The sequence below is a fragment of the Acanthochromis polyacanthus genome, chromosome 14 (genome assembly GCF_021347895.1).
Source record: "Acanthochromis polyacanthus isolate Apoly-LR-REF ecotype Palm Island chromosome 14, KAUST_Apoly_ChrSc, whole genome shotgun sequence".
Lineage (NCBI taxonomy): Eukaryota > Metazoa > Chordata > Actinopteri > Pomacentridae > Acanthochromis > Acanthochromis polyacanthus.
The window spans coordinates 37,944,963-37,972,935 of NC_067126.1; the positions used below are offsets into that span (position 1 = coordinate 37,944,963).

General features: G+C 42.4%; 1 protein-coding gene across 14 annotated transcripts in view; it reads right to left on the minus strand.

Annotated features, from left to right (window-relative positions):
• The window catches only part of mycbp2 (MYC binding protein 2), an 84,450-nt gene that overhangs the window by 24,278 nt on the left and 32,199 nt on the right, over positions 1–27,973 (minus strand). For 7 of the 14 annotated variants that reach the window (XM_051959105.1, XM_051959110.1, XM_051959104.1 and 4 more), the window contains 35 exons: positions 27,436–27,553; positions 26,967–27,325; positions 26,579–26,751; positions 25,578–25,703; positions 25,293–25,420; positions 24,316–24,407; positions 24,073–24,207; positions 23,850–23,933; positions 23,661–23,757; positions 23,362–23,554; positions 22,278–22,552; positions 21,903–22,124; positions 20,344–20,535; positions 17,495–17,701; positions 17,244–17,381; positions 16,338–16,516; positions 16,106–16,248; positions 15,891–15,991; positions 15,140–15,358; positions 14,831–15,053; positions 13,637–13,755; positions 13,408–13,495; positions 13,267–13,316; positions 12,987–13,159; positions 12,656–12,800; positions 12,337–12,543; positions 11,605–11,660; positions 11,413–11,528; positions 11,174–11,271; positions 9,098–9,214; positions 8,315–8,455; positions 6,946–7,023; positions 5,104–5,328; positions 4,043–4,175; positions 1,537–1,662 (listed from right to left, as the gene is read on the minus strand). In XM_051959105.1, coding sequence (XP_051815065.1) covers positions 1,537–1,662; positions 4,043–4,175; positions 5,104–5,328; positions 6,946–7,023; positions 8,315–8,455; positions 9,098–9,214; positions 11,174–11,271; positions 11,413–11,528; positions 11,605–11,660; positions 12,337–12,543; positions 12,656–12,800; positions 12,987–13,159; positions 13,267–13,316; positions 13,408–13,495; positions 13,637–13,755; positions 14,831–15,053; positions 15,140–15,358; positions 15,891–15,991; positions 16,106–16,248; positions 16,338–16,516; positions 17,244–17,381; positions 17,495–17,701; positions 20,344–20,535; positions 21,903–22,124; positions 22,278–22,552; positions 23,362–23,554; positions 23,661–23,757; positions 23,850–23,933; positions 24,073–24,207; positions 24,316–24,407; positions 25,293–25,420; positions 25,578–25,703; positions 26,579–26,751; positions 26,967–27,325; positions 27,436–27,553 — 5,276 coding nt within the window. The remainder of the gene's footprint in view (positions 1–1,536; positions 1,663–4,042; positions 4,176–5,103; positions 5,329–6,945; positions 7,024–8,314; positions 8,456–9,097; positions 9,215–11,173; positions 11,272–11,412; positions 11,529–11,604; positions 11,661–12,336; positions 12,544–12,655; positions 12,801–12,986; positions 13,160–13,266; positions 13,317–13,407; positions 13,496–13,636; positions 13,756–14,830; positions 15,054–15,139; positions 15,359–15,890; positions 15,992–16,105; positions 16,249–16,337; positions 16,517–17,243; positions 17,382–17,494; positions 17,702–20,343; positions 20,536–21,902; positions 22,125–22,277; positions 22,553–23,361; positions 23,555–23,660; positions 23,758–23,849; positions 23,934–24,072; positions 24,208–24,315; positions 24,408–25,292; positions 25,421–25,577; positions 25,704–26,578; positions 26,752–26,966; positions 27,326–27,435; positions 27,554–27,973) is intronic. The other 7 variants (XM_051959106.1, XM_022199222.2, XM_051959113.1 and 4 more) reach the window with 5 other exon arrangements.

A 27,973-nucleotide genomic window follows, 5' to 3' on the forward strand; every position in this document is an offset into this window, starting at 1 on the left:
ATAGGCAGGTGTCCTTAATACAAATTTTTTTCTCCGGTGAAGTTGTATCAAGATGGAAGTCAAAAGAGTTGAGATATCTGCTCTCCTTTGTGCTGAACATCAGCCGGATGACCGTCCACTGAGTTGCGGAGAGGCTAAAGAATGGTGAAGATCTTTCAGGTCTTCACCATTCTTGAAAGATCACTGAAAGATCTTCACCATTCTTGAGCCTCTCCGCGACTCTGTGGACGGTCATCCGGCTGATGTTCAGCTGCTTGGCTCTGTCAGACTTGTTGTGGCCAGCACAAAGGAGAGCAGATATCTCAACTCTTGACTTCCATCTTGATACAACTTCACCGGAGAAAAAAATTGTATTAAGGACACCTGCCTATAAGGTAGAACTTTCAGTTTATTTAATGGAATTTTTCACTCCGACATGTAAACGTCTCTAAAGATCATGAAACCGTGTAACAGAACTTTTGCAAAGCCCAGTATATTAAATTACCCTCAACCAAAGAGTTGTAGTAGAGTAAGGCTTACACAGATGTACGTTTAGTACTGTAAAAGGCCTGAGTGGCTGATTGTAAACAAGAAATAACATCCAGACGCTTCAAGTTTGTTTATTCTAGCTCTGCCAGGGAGCTCATGTCGGACTATTTCCATGACTAGGGTCCTCTAATCAGCACGGCTACGCGTCTCAACAGAGCCTCCTTCTTTGAGCAAAGTGAGCAAGAGAAAAGAAAGAATATTGACATTGCATCAGCTTGATTATCAGGCAGAAAGGGCACACAAACATTTTTTGGCAACCATTCGTTGATGGCATGAAGCAGAACTGATGAGGTGATGTTTGCAGGACTCGACCATGTTTTGAGGAAAACGGTGATTATGAGAATGTTTTCAAAGAGAAAATAAAAAAATCAAGGCAATGCAGTGTAAAGGGTGAGAGGGGTGGTCAAAGCCAGGTACTGTACACACAAACTGTAGATAAACCCACAGCAGTCCGAATGACCAGAAGCACACCGACTGCCACATGCACGGAACACACAGGCCTGACATCGCAGAGATGTTAGGCATGAGACAATCGACACGATAAAAACGTGCATAAACAAAAGATATGGTGAGTCAGTGACACACGGCTCCTGTGGCTTTAAAGAGATCGCCTCACACTCAGTAGAGGCGTTGCTACACATTGTAGTGGTTAATTTGTGAGTGGTTATTCTGTATTCAAGATGAAATTTAATAAAGCAAAATATCAGCATAGACAAAGATTATATTCTAATATTTGGCCACAAAAATGTCGACCAACGTGTGCAGTTAGAATGCATCAAACAAATTATGTGAGATCATTTTAGTGTACGTTACAACACACATAAAAGGGAACAGTCAAGGCAAGGGGGTCGAGTCAAGTTACAGGAAAGATGTACTTCCATTCACAGAGTTAAAAAATGTCAAACATAATGAAGACCATAAAACAAAGTGGATATGAAAATAAAGTGATATGCAGGTTATGTATGCTCTTGAATCGTTAAAATTCACTCTACACGGCGTCGGCCTCACCTTTGTTGTTAGAGATGCCGTAGTCGAAGCCCTGCGCTCCGTTTGAAGTGGCGGCTCTGTTGAAGGCCTGCACAGAGAACGGGCTGGGAGGCGGCGTCTGGTTCCCGTGCTCCAGCAACGCTTGTTCTGCAAAGAGGAAATCAGATCGCATTGCCTCGTCGCATTCTGAGGTTTAAAGATTTCCACCGGTGAGTTTAAATCTAGGTTAGAAGTCGTTAGACTAAAACACGACCGGGAGAAGGAACTCGACACGGAAATTACGGATGATGATTGATTTAAAAAGATGAAAAATAAACAGTTAAACCGACAGAAATGTTGGCAAGAGCGTGAAGAACTTGATCACTCGCATGTTTTCTGGAAATGTAAGAAAATAACTCTGCTACTGAGCAGCAACAAATGATGGTTATAAGATCCCTTTGAGTTGTAATTTCTCTGAAGAGCGTGCGATGGGAAATGGCACATATTTAGTTATAATACTGCTAGTGGCATGTAAAGAAGCCACAACGAGAATCCGGGAGAAAACAGGGCAAAGGAGCAACGGTTGAAAATTACTGAGGAAATCCACATAATGGAAAAATTAACTCGCTGACTGACTACAGGAAGCACAAATGGACAAAAAAAATGAACTAAGTCGACAGAATTCAGGAATGGGAATGGCAGCATTGGAGGGGAACAAGGGGAAAGCCGTGATTAAGAGGACTGAAGGGTGATGTAGATCAGGGGGGTCAAACATGCGGCCCGCGGGCCAAAACCGGCCCTCCAGACGGTCCAATCCAGTCTGTGGGATGATTTTGTAAAGTGTAAAAATTATAGAGAAGGTTTTAAAAACAAACTTAAAACCTACCTTTTTAGTCTGGCTTTTGCTTAAATTACCTTTTAGTGTTCTTATTCTTTTTACAACTCCCAATTTATAAGTATCATTATCATTATTATTATTATTATTTTATTTATCTTTTATTCTGTTCATTTTATTTTATGATATATTTAATTGAATTTATTTACTTATTTATCTATTTATTTTACTGATCTATTTGGGTCATAATTTCTTTCATCTATTTTAATTATTTGTCTGTTTGTAAAGCACTTTGTGCTACAACTCCTGTATGAGAAGTGCTATATAAATAAAGATTATATTATATATTAACTACAAATTGTAAATTTGTAAAATTATATTTTTAAATAATTTCTAGACCGTGACAAGTTGTTCTGATAATAAAGTAAAATACTAGATTGTTCATTGGTCTTTTGTCATTGTGTCTCGTTTCTATAATATTTTTGTTGTTTGTCTGACTTTTGTCTCATGTTTTTGCCGTTTTGTGTTTCCTTTTTGTCTCGCTTGTGTTTTGTCTTATTTTTGTCATTTTGTGTTTTGCTTCATTCGTTATTTTGTGCATCGTTTTTGTCGTTTGGGTTTTTTGTCTCGCTTACGTCGTTTGTCTAGTTTTTTTTTGGCATTTTGTTTCTCGCTTTTGTGATGTTTTGTCTTATTTGTGTCATTTATGTAATTTTGTGTCTCGGTTTTGTCGTTTGTCCGTTTGTCATTTTTTTGTCTAATCTTTTGTCTCGTTTTTGTGGTTTTTCGTCTTGTCCGACTCGTCATTTTTATTCCTGTTTTTGCCATTTTGTGTCTCATTTTTGTAATATTTTGTCTTGTTTTTGTCTTTATTTGTCTGACTTGTCGTTTGGAATATTAAGTAAAATATTACACTGTTCAGTTCCTGATGCCTGTGACTAAATGTGTGGTTCCTTTACAGACTCTGATCTCTAAGCTGTAACGTGTAAATGAAAAACCTAGGAACAATGTTGCTGAAATTAAATTTATTTCAAGTTGTTCATGTTTTGTCTTATTTGTGTCATTTATGTAATTTTGTGTCTCGGTTTTGTCGTTTGTCCGTTATTTTGGTGCTTTGTCATTTTTTTGTCTAATCTTTTGTCTTGTTTCCTTTCGTGTCGTTTCGTCTCGTTTTTGTGGTTTTTCGTCTTGTCTGACTTGTCACTTTTTTCTTGTTTTTGCCATTTTGTGTCTCATTTTTGTAATATTTTGTCTTGTCGTTTGGATTATTAAGTAAAATATTACACTGTTCAGTTCCTGATGCCTGTGACTAAATGTGTGGTTCCTTTACAGACACTCTGATCTCTAAGCTGTAACGTGTAAATGATAAACCTAGGAACAATGTTGCTGAAATTAAATTTATTTCAAGTTGTTCATGTTTTGTTAAAAGATAATTCTTTTAATGTGAACATTTTTGCGGTAAAACCAAGGAAAAGTTTGAAGTTGTTATTTATAGGCTCTTATGCTGTCATGTTACTGGTCCGGATCACTTGACATGAAATTGGGCTGAATGTGGAACCTGAACTAAGATGAGATCAACACCCCTGATGTAGATGCTCCGTTACTACCCAGGCATTGTTCAGTTGTTTGTTTTTCCATCTTGGTTTTTAGCTTTTCTTGAGTGGAAAAAAAAAAAAAAAGGTCATTCGGCAGTGAGATAAAGCTGCAGCTTACCGTCGTCATGACGAAGGTACTGGTTTCCACCGCGGTCTCTGGCCAGCGACCAGGCCTCCCCTTCATCACTCTCACAGAACTCCACCACGCTGTTCTTATCCAGCTGTACCCACGTTCCCTCTGAGTTGACCACCTGATACACAAACAACACTCTTTATCCACACTCACGAGCACTCGGCACACACTGTTAATCGTCATCCATCACGGCCACTTTCCATTTTCACCAGCCCTACATCCACTTTATTACTGCACATACAAAACCATGGCACAAACTCCTCCACAGAAGATCACTGACATGCAAGCATTCACCTCATCCGATTGACACACACAAATAAACGGCAGTAGATCACATGGAATTGATTCTGTGTATCAGCAGACACTGCTGGACAAAACTGATGTAGCTGAAATATAAAAAACAAAAAACTTACTCTAAGAAAGGGGAAGCTTATTGAAAGGTAAATGCATGAAGTTGTGTTTTCTCAACTCCCTGAAATATTATCATTGTGGAGAAACAGACACAGATGGAAGCATTAGTAAGTGCAGGCTGCACCTCCCAGATCCACACAGGGCATTTCCAGTAAAGCCTCAGAAACTACTGAACAGCATGACACACCACAGCAGCCAATGACGGGGGAAGTTCCACAGCACCGGGCCAAAGATTTACAGGATCTTTGTCAGAATTGTTACAAGTACAAGAAAGATACAGTCAAGGCACAGAAAGGCTCCAGCATTTTGCGATCAGACTTCCATTGAGAAGTCTCGAGGCAGCTGAACATGACACCCTGAAACTGCAATGGATTCATAGACAAACTGAAATTAGTAAGTCAGGAAGCACGTGAAAAATGTTGCAGCCACAGGAGTTGGTAAGACCTCAACAAGAAAGATAGAGAACACACGCCCACACCCACAAGCAGCTGATGTATTCCCCTTTGAAAGAGAGATTGCATTTAAAGGCCAGAATCTGCTGAAATTAGCTCGAGGACATTACGTGATTTAAACAGACTGAATTATTCAGCTCCAGCCACAAAAAACACATTGCATTATTTGGGGTGAGTGCGTACCTCGCCTATGGCCTTGACCTTGTTGCCAAGAACTAACATTCCAATGGGGATACCCCTAAGGTTTGGACAGCTTCTGATGTTGTGACCAGAGGGGCCGGTCTTCACTACCTTATAAAGCCCCGGGCCGCCGCCCTGCCCTGCCCTGTTCTGCACCCGAATGGGGGCCTCGTGGGAAGGGCAGCTGCTCACCTCCTTTACGTTCTCCTCCGACTGGCCCCTGACCTCCTGCAAGAGTATAGAGCATGGATTAGAGTCAGAGTACAGCACAAAAATGTTTTAAAAAAGACCAGCGCAAGGCTCAAACAACTAAGCCCTGACATATTATTGTGAAAAGCCAATGTTGGCAGTGTAACAGGAAGTTGCTGTAAACTCCTGTAGCTCAGCCAACCTCCCCAGTTTCAAGGCTTCATTTCATAAAATGTAGAATATTACACCTTTCACAAAGAAACCATGACTTTATTGCTCAAAAGAAGAAATTAAAAAGCACCTGGACAGCTTTAACCCTACGATCCCCGGCTTTTAAAGTCATGTTATCTTTTTAAAAAAAACACCAAAATTACACCGTCTTTCAAAGCCAGAAATCTTTGAGAACACAGCAAACATAATCAAATACTTGTGATATTTCATTCAAATTAATTTATTCTACAGTTCTAATATAAAAATTTGCTCTTAAAGTGTTTGTACTTAACAGATTTCGTAAAAATCTAAAAAATTCTGCGCTGTTTGGTGCAACCATGAAACCTGACTCGGCAGTCACATAAAAAAATTTTAAAAAAATTGTGAACTAGGTTGAATTGCAGGCTTTGTTCACACAGAGCAGATAAGAGACAAGCATGGGAGCAAATTAGAAGTGTGAGGAGTAGTATCTATAGTATGCAAATTCAGTAATTTCTCCCAGTATTTAAACATCTGCAAAAATGTTGTACCGTTTTTTCGATTTCTGTAAGATCAAAAAAATAATAATCAAAGAAGTGCAACTCTAGATTTTTGTTTTTTTATGACCTATATCAATAAAGATTTCTTATACTGAACAGAAGATATTTCTGAGTTCACTTTACTTCTAGAAATGGTTGTGCTGCTTCTATAGAGGTGCAGGACTGAAAAAAGGAGCCCAAAGAGGAGTAAAAAAACAAAACAAAACCCCCACGAAAAGTTTGGGGTTCAGACAGTCTTAAACCAGTTGCTGACCATTTAGCAAAAGGGATCTATTGGCCTTCTTGAGTTTGATAAGACTAATACAACAAACTTATCTGGGTATAAGGCTACAGATGGCAGTATACACATCGTTTCTCAACAACAGGAAGTGAGAGGTGCTATTCTTTTGTCCCCAGACATTAAAAATGCCGACACTGTACACACACTTTTTGACAGTTTAAGAATGTAAGGAGACAAGTATCCCACTCAGCATTGTAGTGATGCAGTTAAATGACCAAAAGACAATGGATCTACTCAGATTAAGTAGAATGCTTTCTGATTTTCAAACAGTCTAAAGGGAGACATGCTATAACACACATGGATACAGGACTATTTATGACAAGCCTCTCAAACAAGACCTCATGCAACAGACTGGACATTAGTAACTTCAAACTCATGCAACACACAAGCCTCAACGGTAATTACTTAAAAACCCAAATGTGATCACTGCAGTGGTCTACAGGAGCAGTAGCTGCTGGATTATCACCGTACAGACAACCATGCAACTAGAGGTTGACCTCTTATGCCTGAAATTAACACTGTGGGAGGACTACAGAATCACAAGGGGTTCAAGAAGACAAGTAGAGTGACAGATAGACGATTAGCTACGGGGCAGTCAAACTAGTTGTCCCTGTTCATAGAACTCACCTGTGGTGGGAATATAGTTAAGGGGGTCCACGACAAAAAGCCGATATCCCTGACTCCTTGGCTAGCATTAAAGACATTCTGAGCAACAGATTGTGAGACAGTCAAGAAACAGTAGGCGACTCGAGAGGAGAGAAAACAGGAAGGGGGAAGGTGCTCATGTATTTTTTTGGAAGAAAAAAATGGCGTGGCTCTTCTGGATTTTCGAGGATAAGTAGTAGTTTGAGAAAGTGAAGGAGAGAGGACAGATTCTGAATGGTGTCACATTGGCCGGTTAGTTGTGGAGCAATCATAAAACGGCCCATAAGGAACTGTGAATACAGGCAAAGCCTGTGAAATGTTTGACCGCTTTACAATAAGTGTACAATCAAATGGATTAAAAAGACAGAAACCCAGTTGCAGGGGTACTGAGAGTTCAATCCAAACACCTTGGGGTCATAATTTCCAAATCCACGACCAAATGACTTCAAAAAAATATAAAAAGAAACACATATAAAAGAAGAAACTTCCAAAAAAATTCCCCACTTGGATGATGTAGTGTGTCATGCTGTTCAGACAGAAACCTTACATGGAAGCCTCCTAGCATCTAAAGCATCCCAATGCAGAGGTGGAATTGTTGAGCAGAAGAGGAACAGTTTTACACAGGAACTTTTTGTGGACCAGTGATTGCTTCATGACAGAAAACCACCATCTCCGAATACTTTCCCTATTAATGCAATTTTATTACCGCCAGTCAAATTCCTTATCTGATTCTTTTGCGTGTTTTGGCCGGTTTTGTGGCATGGAGCAAAGCGTGGGAGGAAACCTTTGTTATCACATGCTGCAGTGTGCAACCGTTAATGAACTGTGAGTGAGAGGCAATGAGTAAATGAAGACTCAACAGTGCAGGCTAACCAGCGTCACTACGAGATGTAACAGCTCCTTTACTACACACATCCCTTGTCTGTCGAGCCCTGCATTGGGTTCCACTTTAATGCACCAAATAAATACTACGCAGCCATGTGAGCATTTCAAAGTGTCGAGTTAAACACACAACTGCCGTGTTCCGGTAAACTTTCAGCCTTCATATATACGTTCATGCATGCACACACCCGGTTGCTGTTCCTTTGCACAGTTTGTTAGTGAGAGAGTCAAACTCGGTGTCGCTCAAAAAGATATTTCATGCAAGAATACACCCCGACAGTCTGATGATATACTCTGATGATTAACCATGCTTCAAGGACGTTTAAGGAGTGGGTGCCAAACACAACTAAGTCCTTGAAAACCCATTATCATTAAACAACACAGATGAGCTCTTCCCCAAAATGAACAGTGCAGGAGCTTGTTGATATTCGGCTGAGTCAGACTACTCAGCGGGCCTTCTTCTACTTACGTCGGCTGGGACCAGTAGGCTCCTGCCCAGGTGCTGGTTAAAAGAGAGGCACCAGGCTTCAGTGTACCCATTCATGCTGGGAACATACTTCTTTACTGTTTCATCATTGAGCCTGAGCCACACACCATCATCATTGTGGATCTACGGGAAAACAAGCAACAGAGCAGAGCACAGCCATGCCATCCTGTTACTAAGGAAACAGGAGGGGAGCGCCCTCGTTCACAGACACACTCGACATCTCTGAGGCTGCAGGAAAGTTATTAGAAAACGATACGCTGAGGTTACAGCAGGACACAGGTGAGATGGATTAGAGAACGTCCCTAGTGCCATTACCAGAGGATGGGAGCGCAGATAAGATGCAGGTCTGGCAAACATACTCGATGTGTGTCGCATTACTGTGCCACCAAGAAGCATGTTCCAGGTTTAATTTTAGATTTAAATGCATATCATGCTTTTGACTTATGGAGAAGGTGTTCTAGTCTTTCATGTAGCCTCAGAGCGCCTCGCAAGAGTATAAAGCAACATAAAGTAAGAGCAACAAATTTATAAGGTAGTAATCATTATTGAGAGAGGTAATTACAGACAATACATAGGACTTATCTAAGAGAAGTTACTTGAGGCTATTAATCTAAACCAAAATTCTATGATTGCAGCTTTTATGATTCCGTACTTGTTGATTTAAAGAAGAAGAAACAAGAAATGGAATAAAGGCGGATACTGGCGCTCCAGATGGTAATCTTTAAAACATGTACATTAAAGTCTGCCTGCTCTAAAGTCAATTACCTCGTCAATGAAAGTGATGGTGCCATTGACATGCACTATGCCTATCTGTTCACTCTGCAGGGAGGGGTGACTACGCACACGCAGGCCTGCGCTGTCCTTGGACACAAATTTGCGGACCTGAGAGAAGCAGAGGGGAGATGGAGACCGTGAGCGGCAGGAGCAAAGAACAGAAAGAAGAGAACGACAAGAAACGCAGCAGGAGCAGAAAGAAGAGGAAGCAGTCCAGGTCGACAGTGGGAGATCGCATGCAAACAGCAAAAGATAGGGGAAACTTCAGGAGCTCCATTTTCAGTCACACCAGCCGGATGAAGCTGGTTTTAATCCAGCGTTTCTTCATCTACTTACAGACTGGTGCATGGAAAACCACGGAACAAACGTTCCAAAGAAATATACTCTGTTGTGATTAAATGCACGCATTGTTGCTTGTTTCCCCATTATGAAGAGCAAAACTGAAATGCCACAAGTTTCACAAAATGATGATGAATCCAGTGTGCCTAACATCAGTTCGATGCATTTTGTGCATCTGAAGCAATTCCAGATCAAAACTCCTGTTCAAGTATTCATCAATCGCTTTTAAATACTACAAGGCTTAAGTGGAGCAACAGCACTAGGTATGTTTTCATCCACACTGTAAGCTGAATATGCTGAAGAATCAGAGTCAGTGCTGCACCTTAACATATGCCATCATTTGGTAATAGGCAACATACTAGATGCTTTGTATTTGCTCATTCAACAGAGTGAAACAGCACCACACTGGACTCTTCTTCATCACCCAATGAATGTAAAGGGGACATATTTACTGGTTTATTTTGTATCCCCACTATCTTGCACTGGGCTGTTAGCTTTCAACTTCTATAGATCATAAAGTGTTGTGCTATTCAGAACAGCAAACAAAAACAAGGATGTGAAAACAGCTAAAAGCTGCACAGAGGCGCAAAACAAAACGCTGATACTCAGTGTGAAAATGCAAAGAATTACGGTGGCCGACAGGTGCAAACGCGCTGCAAACACAGAAATGATCCAAAACCAAAAACTCACACACATAAAACACATGCAAGAAAAAAAACGCAGTAAGAGAAAAACGCTGCACTCACAGAAACGATGCAGAAGCAAAGACTTACAAAATCACAAAACAGATGCAAATGAAAAATGCTGCAAATATATAAAAACACACACAAACCCCCAGAGAAAAACGCTGCACATTCAATCCACAACGGAAGTGCACCAGACACGGAGAAGAAGAAGAAGGAGGAGGAGAAGAAGAAGGAGGAGGAGGAAGAGGAGAAGAAGGAGAAGGAGGAGGAGAAGGAGGAGGAGGAGGAGGAGGAGAAGAAGAAGAAGAAGAAGAAGAAGAAGAAGAAGAAGAAGAAGAAGAAGAAGAAGAAGAAGAAGAAGAAGAAGAAGAAGAAGAAGAAGAAGAAGAAGAAGAAGAAGAAGAAGAAGAAGAAAGAAGAAGAAGAAGAAGAAGAGAAGAAGAAGAAGAAGAAGAAGAAGAAGAAGAAGAAGAAGAAAGAAGAAGAAGAAGAGAAGGAGGAGGAGGAGGAGGAGGAGGAGGAGGAGGAGGAGGAGGAGGAGGAGGAGAGGAGGAGGAGGAGGAGGAGGAGGAGGAGGAGGAGGAGGAGGAGAAGAAGAAGAAGAAGAAGAAGAAGAAGAAGAAGAAGAAGGAGGAGGAGGAGAAGGAGAAGGAGAAGGAGAAGGAGAAGAATGTTTTATGTTTTCTTCTTCTTCGTGTCTGGTGCACTTCCGTTGTGGACTGAATTTGCAGCGATTTTCTCTGGGGCTTTGTGTGTGTTTTTATATATTTGCAGCATTTTTCCTTTGCATCTGTTTTGTGATTTTGTAAGTCTTTGCTTCTGCATCGTTTCTGTGATTGCAGCATGTTTCTCTTGCAGCATGTTTCTCTTACATGTGTTTTATGCGTTTTTGGTTTTGGATCATTCCTGTGTTTGCAGCGCGTTTGCCGTTTGCAGCGCGTTTGCACCTGTCGGCCACCGTAAAGAATGCTTCCCATGACAGAGAGACCCTTCTGTCAGCTCTGCGTTCTTGCCCTTGCTGATCAGTTGAAAGAAAACTCACCTTGCTAGGCTGAGGTTCAGCCTTAGGTTTGACCATCTGAGTTCCAGGAGGTATCATGCCTTTAGGAGGGTCTTTGACTTCTACCTCCAAACCGGCATCTAAAAGACAAGAAGATTTACAGCTTCATTTCAAAGTGTGTATCAGTTTGTGTCAATAATAGCTACTTTGTGTTGCATACTCTATATTCCCCATGCGCGAGAATACACAAGACTTACAAATGGCTGTCTAGATGGACATACCTATTTCAATGCCATCGATGGTGACGTGGATCGTATAGAGACCGACTGCTCCTGGAGTCCAGTTGGCGCTGTAGGTTCCATCAGTGTTGGCACGGATCAGCATATTCTCACTGGGTCTGTGTGGGAAATGACCAATAAGTAGACTGTATCTCACTGAAAAAATGTGTTTTGTTTCTGCGTTATCTCACTTACCTCTTTGGAGTGGGGGAGGCAAAGCGCAGCTCTTCAAAGGAGTAGTTTTCATAAGCCTAGAACAGACAGAGTAAGAACAAAAACACTGATCTACCAAAACGATTTCACAATAACGGCTCTCTAAATCTAAACTGCACCCACTGAGATCAATAATTTCTTTAGCCTTCTGATCTCCAAAAGTCGACAGCATGCTTGAATGGCATTTTGTTTATTTAGGAAAATGGCAAAATTGCACAGAATTGCAAAAAACTGGAAGAATTATTCTCCAACTAATGTGTGAAATTTCAGTCTCAATTGAAAACATTACCAAATGTAAGCTAAAGATGAGGATATTTCATCAAAATAATTTATTCTACATATCTCTTTTAAAACGTTCTATAAATAAACCGTTTGTTAGAATCATTTTCCGTAAACGAAACAAAATTCTGCGCTCCTTGACACAACCAAAAAGCCATTAGACACTCAATGCTGACCAACAGTCACTTCACAAAAATTTAGTGTTTGGCTGGGCTGAGTTGAACTGCAGGCTGTGTTTATGCACAACAGACAGAAGGTAAATGTAAAGCACAGCTGACAATACCGGCATGCCTGCGCTGCAATTACTGTAATTTCTACAGGAGGCACAATGAGATGTATACCGCACACCGGCTAATCTAACCAAACAGCTCCCCCCTGTGGAGAATCTGCAACCGACTTAATCTAAATGTGAGACCTGGTGGGTACAGTGCTGACCTTCATCATGGTAATAGCAATGTATCGAGCTTCTTTCACGATCATCGGCTCGTATGTGGCCTCCAGCTTGGGCATCGGCAGACCTCCGAAGGTCAGGTCAGGGCCAGAGGAAGAAGGAGAGGAGCTTCCAGGGAGTCGCTGCAGCTTCTTAACATTCTCCGGTTGCATTGACTTCTTCTGCGATACAGGTACAGCCTTGACCTCCACCTGGACACGGAATCGATGATGAACGAGTCAGAGAGGTAAAACGGAGAGCAACAAGTCTAATGAACTACTTTGGAGATGTGCAGGCAAAATCACAGTCAGCAGAAACCCTGACCTTCATGTTGGGAACGTGCACCACATCTCCATACTGGTCTTTGGTCTGTACGACCACAGTAGCCGGCCACCCACAGCGGATGTCGTCTTTGTTCAGAATCAGAGATGTCTTCTGCGGATCTGCATAAGAGTCTGGCTGCAGCCACCTGGAAGAAATGAAGGGATGTCAAATTTGTAATGATGCTGAGGGATTATTAGTTAAAACCTGAACTGCAGGGGAAACTTTCCCATACTTCACACATCCTATGATGCTTTTGTGAGCTAATAATGAACTGGCACTAGCAGGAGACCATCAGAGCTGAGCAGTCTGGATCCAAGGAAAGGAAACGTACCTGGCCAGACGTCCTCCACTTGAGTTCTGCACACAGGTGATGAAGTCCTCAAGGAAAGAGTGCTCATTGGTTTGGAGGTGCAACGGCAGATTCCCCTCCAGGGCCTCCAGGATGGTGGGAGAGTGAGACAAGGCCAGACCCTTCCCCAGGATCCCTGAGTGGGCTTTACACACCTAAATGAGGGCAGAGGGGACACAAATCAGGAAAGGTTGAGCACTGAGTAGATGTCTAACCGTCAAAACAAATGAATGTCTAAGGAATGATACGACACGTGGCGTACCTGAAGAGAGGCTTCCTCAAGAATCTCAAGATCCTCCTCCAGTTCATTGCCTGGAATTAAAAACCATTAGCATTAAACTGAAAATATTTAATCAGATCACACAGAATGGAAGCAAACTCCCTCCTGCAGAGTTTTCCATACCTATCGGCAGGGCCAGGTCTTTCTTCATCAGAGCTGCAGCACACACACTGCCCAGGTAGGCCAGCTCTTTCTCCAACTGGATGATGCCCTGAAAACACAAAAAATGCTTTGTCAGAAGAGTGATTTTCACCTTCTATAGAAGACATTAAGACTGCAGTACAGCCACAAGATCAAGACACTGAAACACAATCGACCGTTGACCACAAAAGCGCCCTAAGAGCGTCTGTACCTCATCAGGACCAGGGTTGAATTCATATCCCACAGCCACACACTTAAAGCCATAGAAGCAAGCCTTCTCATCCTTTACATAATCCGAGGCGGTTTCCAATGAAAACAGAACTTCATTTCCTGAAAGCAGAGAGGACAGAAACAGAATTGTGTAAATGCTCACTGGTAAACTAACGTCTGTCTGCTCTGGCAGGAGACTCAGAAAAGCATGATTAAGGAGAATAAAGCAAATACAGTAGGACAGCAATTTAAATCACTGAACAGCTGGTGTGCAAGAATATACAGCTGGTTACAACTCAGTCACCATCTTCACGCATTTGTGCATGATCATACAACACATTTATACTGAATACAGCAAGCGCTCTCACAATAAAGAAGTAAATAAACTGCCCTAATACAGAATACGTGTTTTCCTGCTCAGTATTCTTTGCATTTTATGGTCACCATATAGTGCAGACAATTTGGCCACTTTCTTGTCCTGAGTTCCCCTGTCAGGAATGTAATGTATTATCCTGGGCCATGAACTTCACAATGTCAGAGACTTAAGGCAAGGTGTGTCTGCCAATACTAATTATCCTGGCAGATGGGATGATCCCGCACAGAATATAAACACTGTGGCATGGAGACTGATAAAATAAAAGAAGACTCCTTATTCTCATACATATAAGTCACTGGTAATGAAATATGTCAGCTGGGATGCATGTTTAATAACAATTACAATACAATTAATAACATCTGACACCACTGCTTTCAGTTACAAAGTGTTCCCAGATTACAGAAGCCTTGTCATTTGCAATCTTAGTGCTGATTAATTTTTAGAAAGTAAAAGCAGTCAAATGCTGCTATGCACGCACCAAAGGATCACTGTCAAGTTTAATCTAAAGACATTTATTGCTTATATAATAAACAATAAAGTTTTGTGCCTATTCTTGTTTCCCGTGTCAAGTTTTAAAGCTCTGTAAAATGTTACCTGCAAGTAGGTAATTCCAATTTTTCCTCATGATTGGCCGAGCATTTAAAGACACACAATCAGAAGCAATAACAGCCGTTTTAGCAAAAGTTTTGCGGTACATTCTTTGTATTCTGCTGCTGTATTTTATGTTGATCGCCTCTTGGTTTTGGAATTTGGGCATTTATCGTGATTTTGCAGTTTCAAGTGATAGCATAAACCTGTACCTGCTGCTCCTTTTTTTACCTGGCAACACGAGGACGGTGGTGGGCCAGCCTGTGGAGCCCGAGAACTTCTTGAGCTCAGTCCAAGTGTTGATGGTGTCATGGATCAGCGGCTTGCCTCCCAGGTTGGACAGGTGGAGCGTTCGGCTGGGGATGAGCAGACGCAGGACGTCCTCTGGCTGCGCGGTACCACACTGCTGATCAAACTCAATGGTGGTCCAACGAACACAGTCTGGGAATGACACCTGAGCCAGCAGGAGAGAGGAGGCTAGTTATAATGTAAGTTGCAGAAAATTCTCCTCCCAAGTTGATCCCGATCAAGACACCTTACCCTGTATTGAGTGACACCGGCTTGTTTGTAAGGGTGGTCGCTCTCAATCACCGAATAGTGGTTTGAGGTGGTGCAAGCCGACAGGCCCTGCTCAGGCTGGTTTCCGGTGGTGCTGTCTGTCGACTGGTTGGGATTGAAGGTGGGAGGGGCGTATTTTTGGTTGAGGGCAGAAACAGCGGGTAGCAGCTCTTGAACAAGTCCGAAGACCTCAACAGCAGCCTGGAAGAAGGAAAGGAAGAATTTTTACTTTGCACATCGGTCACTAGGGGTGAGAATCTTTGGGCACTTCACGGTTCGATAGCGATTCAGGGGCTACGATTTGATTACTGATGCATCTTTAATTGATGTAGAGTGTTGGGATGGAGGTGTCGGTGAAATAGTTATCGGATGGGGAATCTGAGCACATTTAACGGAGCTCTTGTCCAGTTGTAGACGTAGAAGCCGAAGATGTTTCCACACGTCTGCTTTTAAATTAGGAGCTGTTCAGATCTCACAGCGAGGTGGGTGAGGGTCAGACATGTTTGTTTTCCTCTGTGCGTGTCGGCAAAGTGTCCCAGAGATGACCATGCTTCTTAAATCCGCGTTATTTAGAACATTCTGCATTACTTTAACAGATTTAAATACTCGAAATTTGAACGTTTGTGAGTCGATTCAGATTCAACCACGTCCACACGCGACGCATCAAAGAATCTGAAATTTCCCCCACCTCTGTAACATGTCCAAGGATTCCTCTTCTAGTTTGAACGCTTACCTTTGGTACAGATGCAGCTACGGGGCCAATGTAGGCCAGGATAAGGGGCAGGAGCATGGAGAACAGGCTGGAAGAACTTAACAGCTCAGGAATGTCATCCACTGGAGACAAAAAGCGATAAAAATATAACTGAAGAGAGGCCGAACAGATCGAGCTCCATGCCTGTCCGCAGCTGCTACCATTGCTTTTATAATACATGTGGAAGTTGTGCTTACCATCAACAGCAAATGCCCTGTGCAGCAGGTCTTTAGCAGCTCTGACCACAGCGCTGACCACAGACAGAGCTCTGCTGCAGTTTTTGTCTTCCTCATTAGCTTTACTCAGCAGCTGAGACTGGAGGTCCCCATCGTATTCACTCCTTCAGCCACAAGACAAACAAGTCAGGAAAAAGAAAAAAACAAACAACTTCGGATACGCGATAAAAGAAAACACTGCCTTTATGCATACCTGTAGTAGAGAATCTGAGGGATTTGCCCTCTGGTCTGGTTGGTCCCGTTGCTACTCAAGCTGCAGGTGCTGAAGGTGAAGGACACGCCATCAGAGCACTGCACTGTGGTCATGCCTCCGTCCCCATTAGCTGTGCGGCTGCCGTAGTTTCGTAGTCGGACTGCGTACTTGACCCCTTCCTGTAGAAGAAGAAATTAATTCAGAAAGCACGCCCAATAAAACAGACTAAGACTGTTGCAAGTTTGTTGCCTGGAAAATCCAGACTGACTTTATTTATGTATTAATATAAATACAAATAAAGGCAGTCTGGCATTGTGATGATAGGAGACGATTTCAAAAAGGAGGGGCTAACGGATGCAGCTTGAACGAGAAAGAACCAATCAGTGTAACACGGATGTGACGCACAAACAAATCGACCTTGAAGTCCATGTAGTCCAAACAACAACGGCATGCAGCCGAGAAAGCGTCGCGGTGAATGATTACTGCCGTTTTTGTCACAAAAATCTGCGAATACATGGGGTACTCTCAAGTAGAACACTTATTTTTGAAAAGGCTACGCAACAAAAGACTCCTTCCGAATGATTAGCGGTGTTAGGAATAACTTTGTTAATGTTTGTGTTTGGTTACGGGAGGTGCGCAGGTGTTTTATGGGTAATCCAGGCGCTGAAGATGACGCAGCATTAACTCCCGCCTCCCGTGCTATGATTGGTCGTACCAAACTTTCCTGGGAGGGAAACGCGATTCAATTCGCCCAATGCCAAACTGACTCTCCTGTATCTCCTAACATGGAGATTGGAGATTACATGGAGATTCAGTTTGGATTTTCCAAGCTAGCAAGTTTGACAATAGTGACAGAACTTTATGTCTCAACAACAAAAAACAACATGTACAAATAATATGATGGACCTTGAGTGGCACAGCTTTGTCCAGTCGAATCTCTGCGATATCACTGGGAGAATCATCGGTGCTGTAGGTGCCCTTCACCAGCTCCAGAGACGTCCACCTGTGAGAATGTGCAGAATCCCCCGGGTGCTCGGTCTGAGCCTGAAGGGCGAAGGAACAAAAGAGTAGAACTGGTTGAAAACTAGTCGAGCGACAAGACAAAACACAGAAATTCAGAGAAAAATGTAATCTGAAAATGGTCTGTAATCGCTTACATCATCAGCCAGCACTTCCAGCTCGTACTCATGGATGCCCCCTCCTCCGTAGACGCAGACACCCACCAGCACAACGCCTGGCTTGTCCACCGTCAGACAGATGGCATCCGGAGAGCCGTTTCCCGTGTTCCAGCTCCGGCCCTGGCTCGTTTTGGTGAAGCGGTTGGGAGATGCTTTCACGGAGTGGAGCGAGTTCAGCCCGTCGACCTGATAAACAAGGACAAACTAAGGAATGTGGCCAAACGAATCACATCTATTGCATAAGCACGCAGGGTTAATGAACACATTAGATAAAAGAATGCATAAAGTTCTGCTAAACGTCTCCATCCATGCCCTTAAAAAGCAGCATGTCTACCACAAGGAGGCAACATGAAGGACAGAGCATAAAAAGAGGAATACATTTCAAATGTGGCCGTAAAAGCAATGAATGTCATCTAAATGTGAAAGCTGGCAACAGGGCTCCAGACTAACTTTTTTCCCGAGGAGCACAGTGGCCCCTAACTTAAAATTTTAGGAGCGCAAGCAGAAAATTTAGGGGCGCACACCAAAATCGACTTGCAAAGTAAATATTCACATTTCCTCTCATTTTAACTGTATTACTGATAAATACTTGAACAATAAATGCAGAAACTATGTTTTCAATTTTCTTTTTATTGTGCAGCAACTGACACAATATAAGAAAAGCACTCAGAGCGCAGTACTCCACCAAGGCTGCTCAGTTGACGTATAATTTCCGACGGATGAAATCTGTAATAAAAAAGAGCTTGTGCTGAGTACAGGCATGTGTTATGCATGTGCACGTTATGTTTTTATACTGAATCATGTGTAAATTACTCTTATAAAGGTCTCTTGATCAGTTCATCAATTCTGGCAAGCCTTTGTTTTGCTTGTGTTAAAATAACCGTTTCCTCCAGGCTTTTATTTTGAAGGTGTATTTTTTAATGCTACGGGCTTTTATTTTGTGACCATTTCAGCGGCTCAGGAAGTGTTTCTCTAAGAAGAGGTTTCTTAACATGACAAAGACGCTGCCGAAAGGGTCCGAAAATTCACGTAAGGATGAAAGAAAACGGTTCCACTGTTGCTGTCTAGCAAAGGATGTGTCTAAACTTAGAAGCAGCTGGAATGAGGACAAGAAAGGAGTGAAGGACAGGAAGGTGAATTTGTGTTCAAAATAAGGCTGAACGTAAATAAAGGCTTTGTGAAACATCAGAAGCTTCACCGTTATTCGCCCCCTGCTCTCACACACACTGGCCCGCCTTCTTCTTCTTTGGTGTTCGTCTCCTTTCTTCTTCTTTTAGAGTTGCTTTCGGTTAAACCAGGTCATTTGCGCATTACTGTCTACTGGGCTGAAGTTGGAGCAGAAGTTTGTCAGCAGCAGGCGTAAACTAACCGTGACGTCACCCGTTGGTTTCAACGCCGAGAAAATGAAGCCCGGATTTTGCTACTTCCTGGTCGCCGTTTTGGATTTTTTGGAGCCAGTGACGTAAAAAGCGTCATCAAACAGACTGGACCGGAGAGCAACTAGGGGCAGGATTGGCTGAGGACTCTCTTATCCCGCCCACATTTTACCGCAGAGGCTTCTGTTGCTGTCTATCAAGTATAGCCACGCCCCCTGGCTCCTCCAACTTTAACGATTTATTTAAAATTCAGTATTGATTTATTTTAAGATCGGCCACCTGATCTCTCATTTTGACCATGAAAACTAACAGGAAAAAAATCCTGAGCTGTAGAACATCAGTCTATCAAATTTTATTTTTTCCAAAAATGAATGGGGGTCTATGGAGCAAAAGCTTCTTGGAGCCAACCCTAGCGGACGGCGTGATATTGCAAGTTTTTGGCACTTCCAGGTTGGCTTCAATTCTGGAGCCAGATGCTACGTCCATCTTTATATACAGTCTATGGTCAGCAGCAAAAAATATTCAATAGTAATTAAAAAAAATAAAAATATCGGCAAATTTACTAGTCGCACATGCACAAGTAGATGAAAAATTTGCTCGCATTCGCTAAAATTTTGGTGGCAAAATGCGACCATTTAGTCGGAGTCTGGAGCCCTGGGCAAGATATTTTACTTCAAGACAAATGGGTGCCCTCTAAAGCATAAAATGAAATTAACAAAAATGTCTGAAATGAAAACAACTCGTGCTTGTGTCAGGTAATATAAGCCATTACTATTTATATCAGACACAGCTGCACAGGGACCTATCCAGGTACTCCGGGGAGGAAGAGTTGTTTCCCTGACGACAGACCGGGGAGAAAAACACTGGTGTCGAGGGCTGCCGTCAAGTGACGTTACTATGGCAACAAGAGCTAAAGAGTCCTGACTGCAGCACACGGGTATGCGCACGAACCGAGAGCGCCGATAATTAAATGAGGAGTGTGAGGGAGAGGGAGAGAGGGAGAGAGGGAGGGCGACAGACATCAGCCGCTCCCACTTAATGACTCAGCATCCGGTAAAAATAATACAGAAAACCCAACGGCCCACCCCTCTTCCACCTTTGTGTTGCTGCTTTTTTTGGCAACAGCAAGAACACCGTGTCTGTCACCGTGAAAAGTTCCTTCGACAACAAAGGAGATTTAAGTAAAAGGAAAGAGGAAGAACTTCGCCTGAGTGACAGATCTAATCTAAAATGTGTAAAGCTGCTGATGATCCCGATTTTAGACAGAAATCATTACAATGTGAACGCCCAGAAAAGAAACAATACAGGGTAACGAGAGATGTCGGTTCTGTTTGTGCTCCTGAAAGCACAGCTATTCAAGAGCACACAGAGTGTTTGTCCAAGCCGAGCCCTGTGGCCTCACATTCAGGCTTTCAGCGATTGTTGCGTAGGTGACATAGTGAGGGAGGTTACCTCAGAGCCCAGGGCAGAGGCGGTGAGCTCGGAGACGATGGAGGCCAGCAGCCCACAGGTGTTGGAGACCAGGTGTGGAGAGAACAGCTCCACCTCCTTCCTCAAACTCTTCCTCACCGGCAGCACCACGATCACCAGCATCTTCTCCAGTACCTCTCGGAAGCTGGTCATACCCATCAGGTTCTCCTCCGTCTAAGAGAACAAGCAGTGGAACACATTTTAGGTCTCTATTTTGTTCATTTTTGGCGAGTAATCTGAGATATTTAAACGAGAAGACGGTAGGTGTATAGCACATTTAAAACGCTAAATCTTACCAAGTGTATTTGTCTTATTTTTAGTCAAAATGTCTCATCCCACTTGATTTAAGATGAATTAACTTAACAAGTGACATTTCAGCAGATGGAGGGACTTGTTTTAAGACGATGCATCTTAAAGATCTTGTTAAGTCAAACAGTTTTGAAATTATCTTGCTTTAACCCTTGTGTCGTCCTGCGGGTCAAATTTACCCGTTCTAAAGTTTGAAAATGTGGAGAAAAACTTCCATTTTCAACATTTTTGGGGAAGTTTTAAACATTTTTATGACCGAAAAAAGAAATGTTAAAAAAAAATGTTTCTTTAAGAACACTCGGAATTTTTGTTTTTCATCAAAATCCAGCAAAATTTACTTGATTTTGATTAATTTTTTCTCAAATGTTCTTAAAGAAAATAGTTTTACTGATAAATATGTAATTATTTTAGATATTTTAGTATTTTTTTTAAAGATTCATTATTTTTTGAAAATATTTACAATTTTCTTTTATTTTATTTTTTAATTTTTAATTTCTTGCTAAATTTGGGGATTTAAAAAAAAAAAACTTTTAATGGAAACTTTTATGGAATTTTCTCCCTGAAGATTCAGCAAATTTTTATAAATTTGGGGAATTTTGTGCTGAATTTTTAGATTTTTTCAGACAAGGAAACAATATTTTTTGGTGCCGTAAATGAGGACAACAGGTGGGTCAAGCTTCGGCGTCTTAACAATCCTGGTAAAATAGAGCTTAAAATATATTTTCCCAGCTAATTTTAAGATCTAAATATATCTTATTTCAAGAAATCTTACCAAGCCGTTTTTCACTTGTCCTACTGGCAGATTTTTTCACTTATTTTAAGGCAAAAGTTCCTTGAAATAAGTTTTTTTTCCTTGTTTTGAGAGGGGCATTTTTCCCCAGTGTGAGCTAAAGTGCTTCCCAGTAGAGAAACAAAACCGGGTGGCAAGTTTAAATATTAATGCTTTTATTATCTATTATCTATGAAATTTAAATATTACAGTTAAAACTCTACAATATTACATAAAACACAAATTTACCTGATTTATTTAATATTCAAGTAAATACCGCAAGTACACATGTGTGTATCTTACAAAATTATACATGGAAAACACAGCAAATACAACGACTCCCTTTAAGCAAGCACATTTATATATATATATATATATATATATATATATATATATATATATATATATATAGCAGAACCAGGCTCAAGTCCAGACATTGCTGATTCGAGTGCGTAAAACTCACATGGCTTAGTTTCTCCATATGGGCCACCAGCAGGGGGAAGCGGTGAGCGAGGGCAGAGTCATTCTCTGTGCTGACTTGTTTGACCAGCGACCGCAGCAGCACTTCCCCGTCATACGCAATGGGCAGGATGGATGTCAGCTTGACTGAGGTGTTACAAAGCGCTGACATCACGGCTGCCAGCAGACGGCTGCTGGATGTGCGGAAATTTGCCTCAGCGATGTCCTGAAACACAAGGAGAGCAGGAATGAATGATTTACTTTTCACGGGTGGAGTTTATTGACAGAAGAGGCTAAACTAATATCTCCAAGAAACACTTTCAGGTTCATAAATGTGAGAATTTGTTACGGTGAAATAAACATCTGGAAAGCGTCGTGCCTGGTCGAGGCAGTTAAGCAGATCACAGAGACAAGCCCACTGCAGAGCTGGAGTCGGGTAGAAGGAATGGAAGCAGGCGGTGAAGGTGTTGTGGCACTCCTGCAGCACGGCTTCCAGCAGGGTGAGAGGCTGGGACAAGTAGCCCTGGGGGTCGTTGTCCAGCTTCGTCAGGCAGTTGTCCATGCCTTCTGACAGGATCTTCTTCAGCAAACTGCGCGTCTTTCCCACGCACTCTGCCAGCTTGCTCGACTCCTCCACCACAGCTTTGGTGCTGGCTGCAAATCAAACGACAAAAGAGACAAAGGAAACTATTTAAAGGCACAATAAGAAGACAAAGGGTTCAACTGAAATGCAGTTTTTGAAACAAACACTTGCTAAAGTTCAAGAAACGAAATAGGAAAATATGTTGTCACTGCTTATTTATTCACATGTTTAGATGTTTTCATAGTAACAGTGTGTGAATCTTATAATTCATGTGCAACAGACTGAGCAGGATTGGGATTTGCTTGCGCGTTTGCATGAAGTGCCTTTAACCCCTTAAACTTCAGTGTACCGCCGGCGGTACACCTACTAATTTGCATAGGAATTTAAAGAATGTCCGAAGGCTGCAAACGCGATTATACAAACACTATATGCCGATGGAAAGCTTAGATTCTCATGAATCCGCCGGTATAAACCACTTTCAGATGCGATTACCACAGCGGGTGAGAAAAACACATTTGTCCGACAAAAACGAATATCCATCCATCCATTCGTTCTCTATACACGGCTTCAAAGCACACAGCGCGACTCACATTTCCGGGTTTATTATTACACACAAAAAAAAAGATTCCACAAAAAACGGCCATAATCCAACCTTTTACATCAGATGACACAAGCCAGTAAACTATTTTGTCCAAAACATGTCCTGAAGTCGGTATAAAATCCATGAATCGGTCGTTTTCAAGGAAATGCACCTCGCGATGCCCGTCCAATATTCCCTGTATTTTTCGTCATTTTTTTAATTTAAAAATAGAATATTAGCGATTTTTTGTACTGAAAACGGCTGGAATTGACTGCAGCTTAAAGGGTTAATTTCTCTGACCTGCAATGGGGAAGATCTCACATATGTAGACCCTGAGCAGGCGGAGGCAGCATGTGCCAACAAAGCGAAGCCTCTCCAGGTCCAGCAGGGTGGCTGTGTACTGGAAACCCTTCAGCCCTCGCAGCTCCTCCACACCCAGAACCAAGGTGGTCCAGCTCCAGTGAAGGATGCTCAGCAGGGACTCAAAACACTCCTACGAGGAGACAGAGTGAAACACAGTAACACAGAGCGCTGTAAGAAACTGAACAGCTGCGCACTTACAAGAACAATTCTATTCAGAACACAGACGCTCTGCTCACCACTGAGACGGTCCGAGCGAAGGAGCGTTTCAGGATGTGGACTGGTTCACTGGTCTGCTGCTTCCCCTTGGATGCATTGCCATCATTTGAAGGAAGCCTAAAGTTAAAAGATAAAGGAAACATGTTCGCTTGAGAAGCCGATAGACAAAAGTGTCATGAGTCACTTCGAACATAATTCATTTTACTCGCCTGTAAAGGAGCTGAGGTATTTGGCCCGCATTGACATCCGTACCGTTGTTTGACTTCTTAGAGCTTTTGAATTGAAAGACCACACTAAGGAGAAGGAAAAAGAATGAAACCAATAAGACCACTGCTCTACTTTACAAATTAATTAAAAAGAAACAAGACAGATAACCACATTGGGAAAGCATAAGATGTGTTTATTTGTCATCTAAACAGTAAATAGTCTTACCCGTCATCAGTAGTGATGGTAGCCTGTCCATGGGAACCGCAGTCGCTGCTGGGACCAGACACACGGGCCCAGGCTACGTACCACCAGCCGAGCTGCAGCAGCACCGGCTCATCAAACATCATTGCATATTTCTCCCTAAAAATAAAGACGGTGAATCATCGGTCCCTTTTCTTTACGAAAACACCTGCAGGAACATGAGGGAAATATAACTTCAAATAAAACACACTGATGCATCGGCTGTACCTGGCAGCGCAGTCGTACGCCAGAACGTCGGTCTCAGCCAGAAGATCGCCGTCCGTCTCGTGGTCGCCGCCGTCGGGCCCGAGCTCAAACAGCTGCACAACAACAAAACCGGGTTAATTCACTGTAAACGCCTGTAATTTGAGACAAGGATAATCCACTTTATTAATTTTAGGAGGTTTATCTATTGCAATGTAAATTAATTGCATTAATTACAGTCACAACTTTATTACCAGCTGTGTATGTTATGAAAATATTCTGTCAGAGTTGCAGCAAGGCAGGGCTGGGCGAAATGGCCAAAAAATAAAACCTCGATTTTTTTAGTCATCTTGGACGATTACGATTTAAGCGATTTTTGTTGTTTATTTGCGGTCTGTTTGCTATGGCTAGTGCTAGCCATGCCGCACTCCCGTAGCTGCAGCACTCTTCCCATTCTTTAGGATGCCTCTGCTGGAGGTGCTGAAAGAGGTTAGTTGTGCTGCTACTCTTCGTTTTCACAGTACTTTTGCAAACCTTGCACATGAATGTAGTTTGCTCTGTGTCAGTCTTGTCAAAGCCGAACCACTTCCATATAATCGATGTAACATGAGGCCCTTTTCTAGCGACCAACTCTTCGTCTGCTGTTCTGTCCGCCATGACGGGGGTGTGAGTGTTTTGGTGGAAGGAGATGAGAGGCGGAAGCAAACGCCAGTGCACAAGTCATGAAAGGCAGAAGAAGAATCTGTATTGTTATATATTTAAGCTCGCCTCGATTTTACGATTTGGCAGATTTTCAAATCGTCAGGTTTTAAAAAGGCGAATTAATTCGGTTTATCACCCAGCCCTACAGCAAAGACACAATAGCAGAGTAACTGAGGTCCCTGTGTATTTAATTTACATCAGCACATGTAATGGATACGCTATAATTACAGCAGTGATGAAAAGAGAAGTGCACAACAAAGCTTAAAAAACATCAAATGCTTAGAAATGTGTCTGCTCACCTTGATCTTGGCCGTGTACTCCCCTCGTCCGCCGAAGAGGCCCAGCCCACCCAGCAGGATGTCTGCGTCGGCACAGAAGCGAATGGCCTCCACAGAGTGGGCCGAGTAACCCCAGCCGCCACCGTGACCTACAGCATCACAAGAGGGATCAGTGAGGACATGCAGGGCATGCGTGTCCGTTATGACAACTCATTTGGCGATTTACTACGAATAAGAAAATTTAAACCGAATCTCATGTACTAAAGAGCTAAAATGTGAATTGCTCTGAACAAAGAGTCCACTAACTCTCAAAGCGGTTCACCACGCTGTAGTCCTCCTTGGAGTAGACCTTCATCACCGCCTGGGTTTCCTCCTCGGCGCTGGCTACACCCATTTTCAGCTCCTGCATGGCTGCCAACGTGTCCAGGCAACCTAAGCGGAAACCAGAGTGGTGGATAACAATTAGCAAAAAGGCTCAAAATATAGCTGGAAACACATCATATGCCTGCACAAAATCAAATCAGTTTTCTCTTCCAATATTTTTAAAATGGTGAGACAATAACTGGTCTAAAAACTAAGGATCCAAAGATTCACAACAACAAAAAAAAAGTGTAGAACAATATCACAAAAAATAGAACAGCCAGTGAGAACACCCTCCTCCCCCTTTTCTTCCCCTTCCTCTTCTCTTCTTTCTTCCCTTTTTTTTTCTCAAATGTATTTTTTAAATTTACCCATCTGTTATTTTATCCGCTCTATTTTTGCTTTCTTTTCCTTAGCTGTGTTTTATTACTCCTCAAATGTGCTTTACATCATGTAAACCTAGGGCTGGGTGGGTAGCATAGAGGGATGGGAATTTATTATTTCTATTGTACTTGCTGAACAAAGCTCTGTTATATTCTGGGGATGAGTGTATTAATTGAAGTGATTTGCATTTGTTCTGTCATTTATGTCTTTATGGGAAAATAATTGTAAAAAACCAATAAAACATATTGAAAAAAAAATAAAATAGTACAGCAAAATAAAAATCTTTCAGTGATTAGCATTTGGATTAGGGATGCCACTGCCTCTTTCATGTGGGATGCCTCCCTAATGCTACTCAAGTAAGCAATTATTCTAATTTTATGAATAACAACCTTTCATCTTGCATGAAAAACCTGAGCACTAAACAGACTAATCTGAACTCAGCTGTTTGCCTGGTTTCAAGCAGTGCAGATGTCGGGTTTCACTCTCTGAAATCACCAGTTGTTCTGTACATTTACAAAAAATAAACCACACGGCATTGCTTAAATGGCTGCTGTGAGGATTACCGAGGATGTGCAGAGCTCCGTGAGAGCGCGTGGTGGTTGCATGTGATCCTGACGGCAGTGCAAGCTCTGGACTGAGGATGCTACAGCGAGCTTGCAGATCTGTTGCAGAGGGCATCCTGGCATCAGCTATCACTGCATTGTAGCACCACATCTCTCTGGAGGCCGGCAGAAACCTAGAAGCACACACAAAGCAATAAAGAGGGATTTAAAATTTGCTTGAAAAAACACAAGTCGGTCTTATCCGATTAAAGGTTTAACTAAATCTTTAAAACTGGCGATAGATACTGATAATATTCCCCTAGAGACGAGTGATACAATAGATAGTCCTAAATTGTCAATAAAGCGGTAATTAACCCAAAACATTTCCATTTAATTACTCTGGACTCACCTCCATATGACGTCATACACAGGATCCAGACACAGGCCAAAGCCCTGCAGGTCCTCCTGCTCAGAGTCATTGAAGGTTCTGCAGCTTCCATCCATTTTGTTGATAAGCAAGCATTTAAATGGAGGTGGCTCAGACACAGAAGAGGGCACGAGGCCAATGATGTGCTTGCTGGCAAAGATCTCCGAAGTAGCGAGGACATGGGAGTTGATGAGAGCCTCATCGATCCGCAGGAACGTCTGGTCTCCGCTGGCACCGATCCACGTAGCCTTCCGTCCATATTTGGCACCGATATTGGGCATGGGAGATGGCTTGGCGTTCCAGTAGGGCATGTCCAGGATGGGTCGGCCCAACTGCCCTTTCTGGAAGGAAAGGACACAAACTCACTCTCAAGTTTTAGACTCAAAGATCGCACAAACTCTGCAGCTCTTTGAAAAAGCAATTGATACAGATTGTACCACGAAAAACTCACCGAGAAGCTGCCGAACGTGAAGACCTGCCCATCCACGAGGAGAACGGCTGTGTGGTTACTGCCTGCTGTCACCTGGACGCTTGGACCTGGAAGGGCCTGCACCAGAGTCGGAGAGCCCCTGGCAAGCAGAAGCATTACTTTAGGCAGTGTATCCACAGAACTCCAGTTTATTTGTTCATGTACAGAATGAAACCCAAAATACTGATAATATTTAAGACAACAAAGCATGAATAATGACAATCAATGGACATAATATGCAGGGGTTTAGACTGCAACCAAAATGGCCACATTGTAACCTTTTTTTTGAGTGTGCAAGTTCAAATTTCAAGTGGCTGCACGGTGATCCTGAAGCTGTACTGGTGTTGCTGCATTAACCACAGTGGTGGAAAGCAGGACTTTGATAGCTTTGCTGTACTGTGGGATTTACGCTTAAAAATGCAGCCTTCTGGTGAAATGTGGAGCGCAGAAAAGACCGCATGTAGAAAAAAAAAATCGCTTATCTTCATCTGGGAAAAATCTGACATTAAAACGCCCCAGT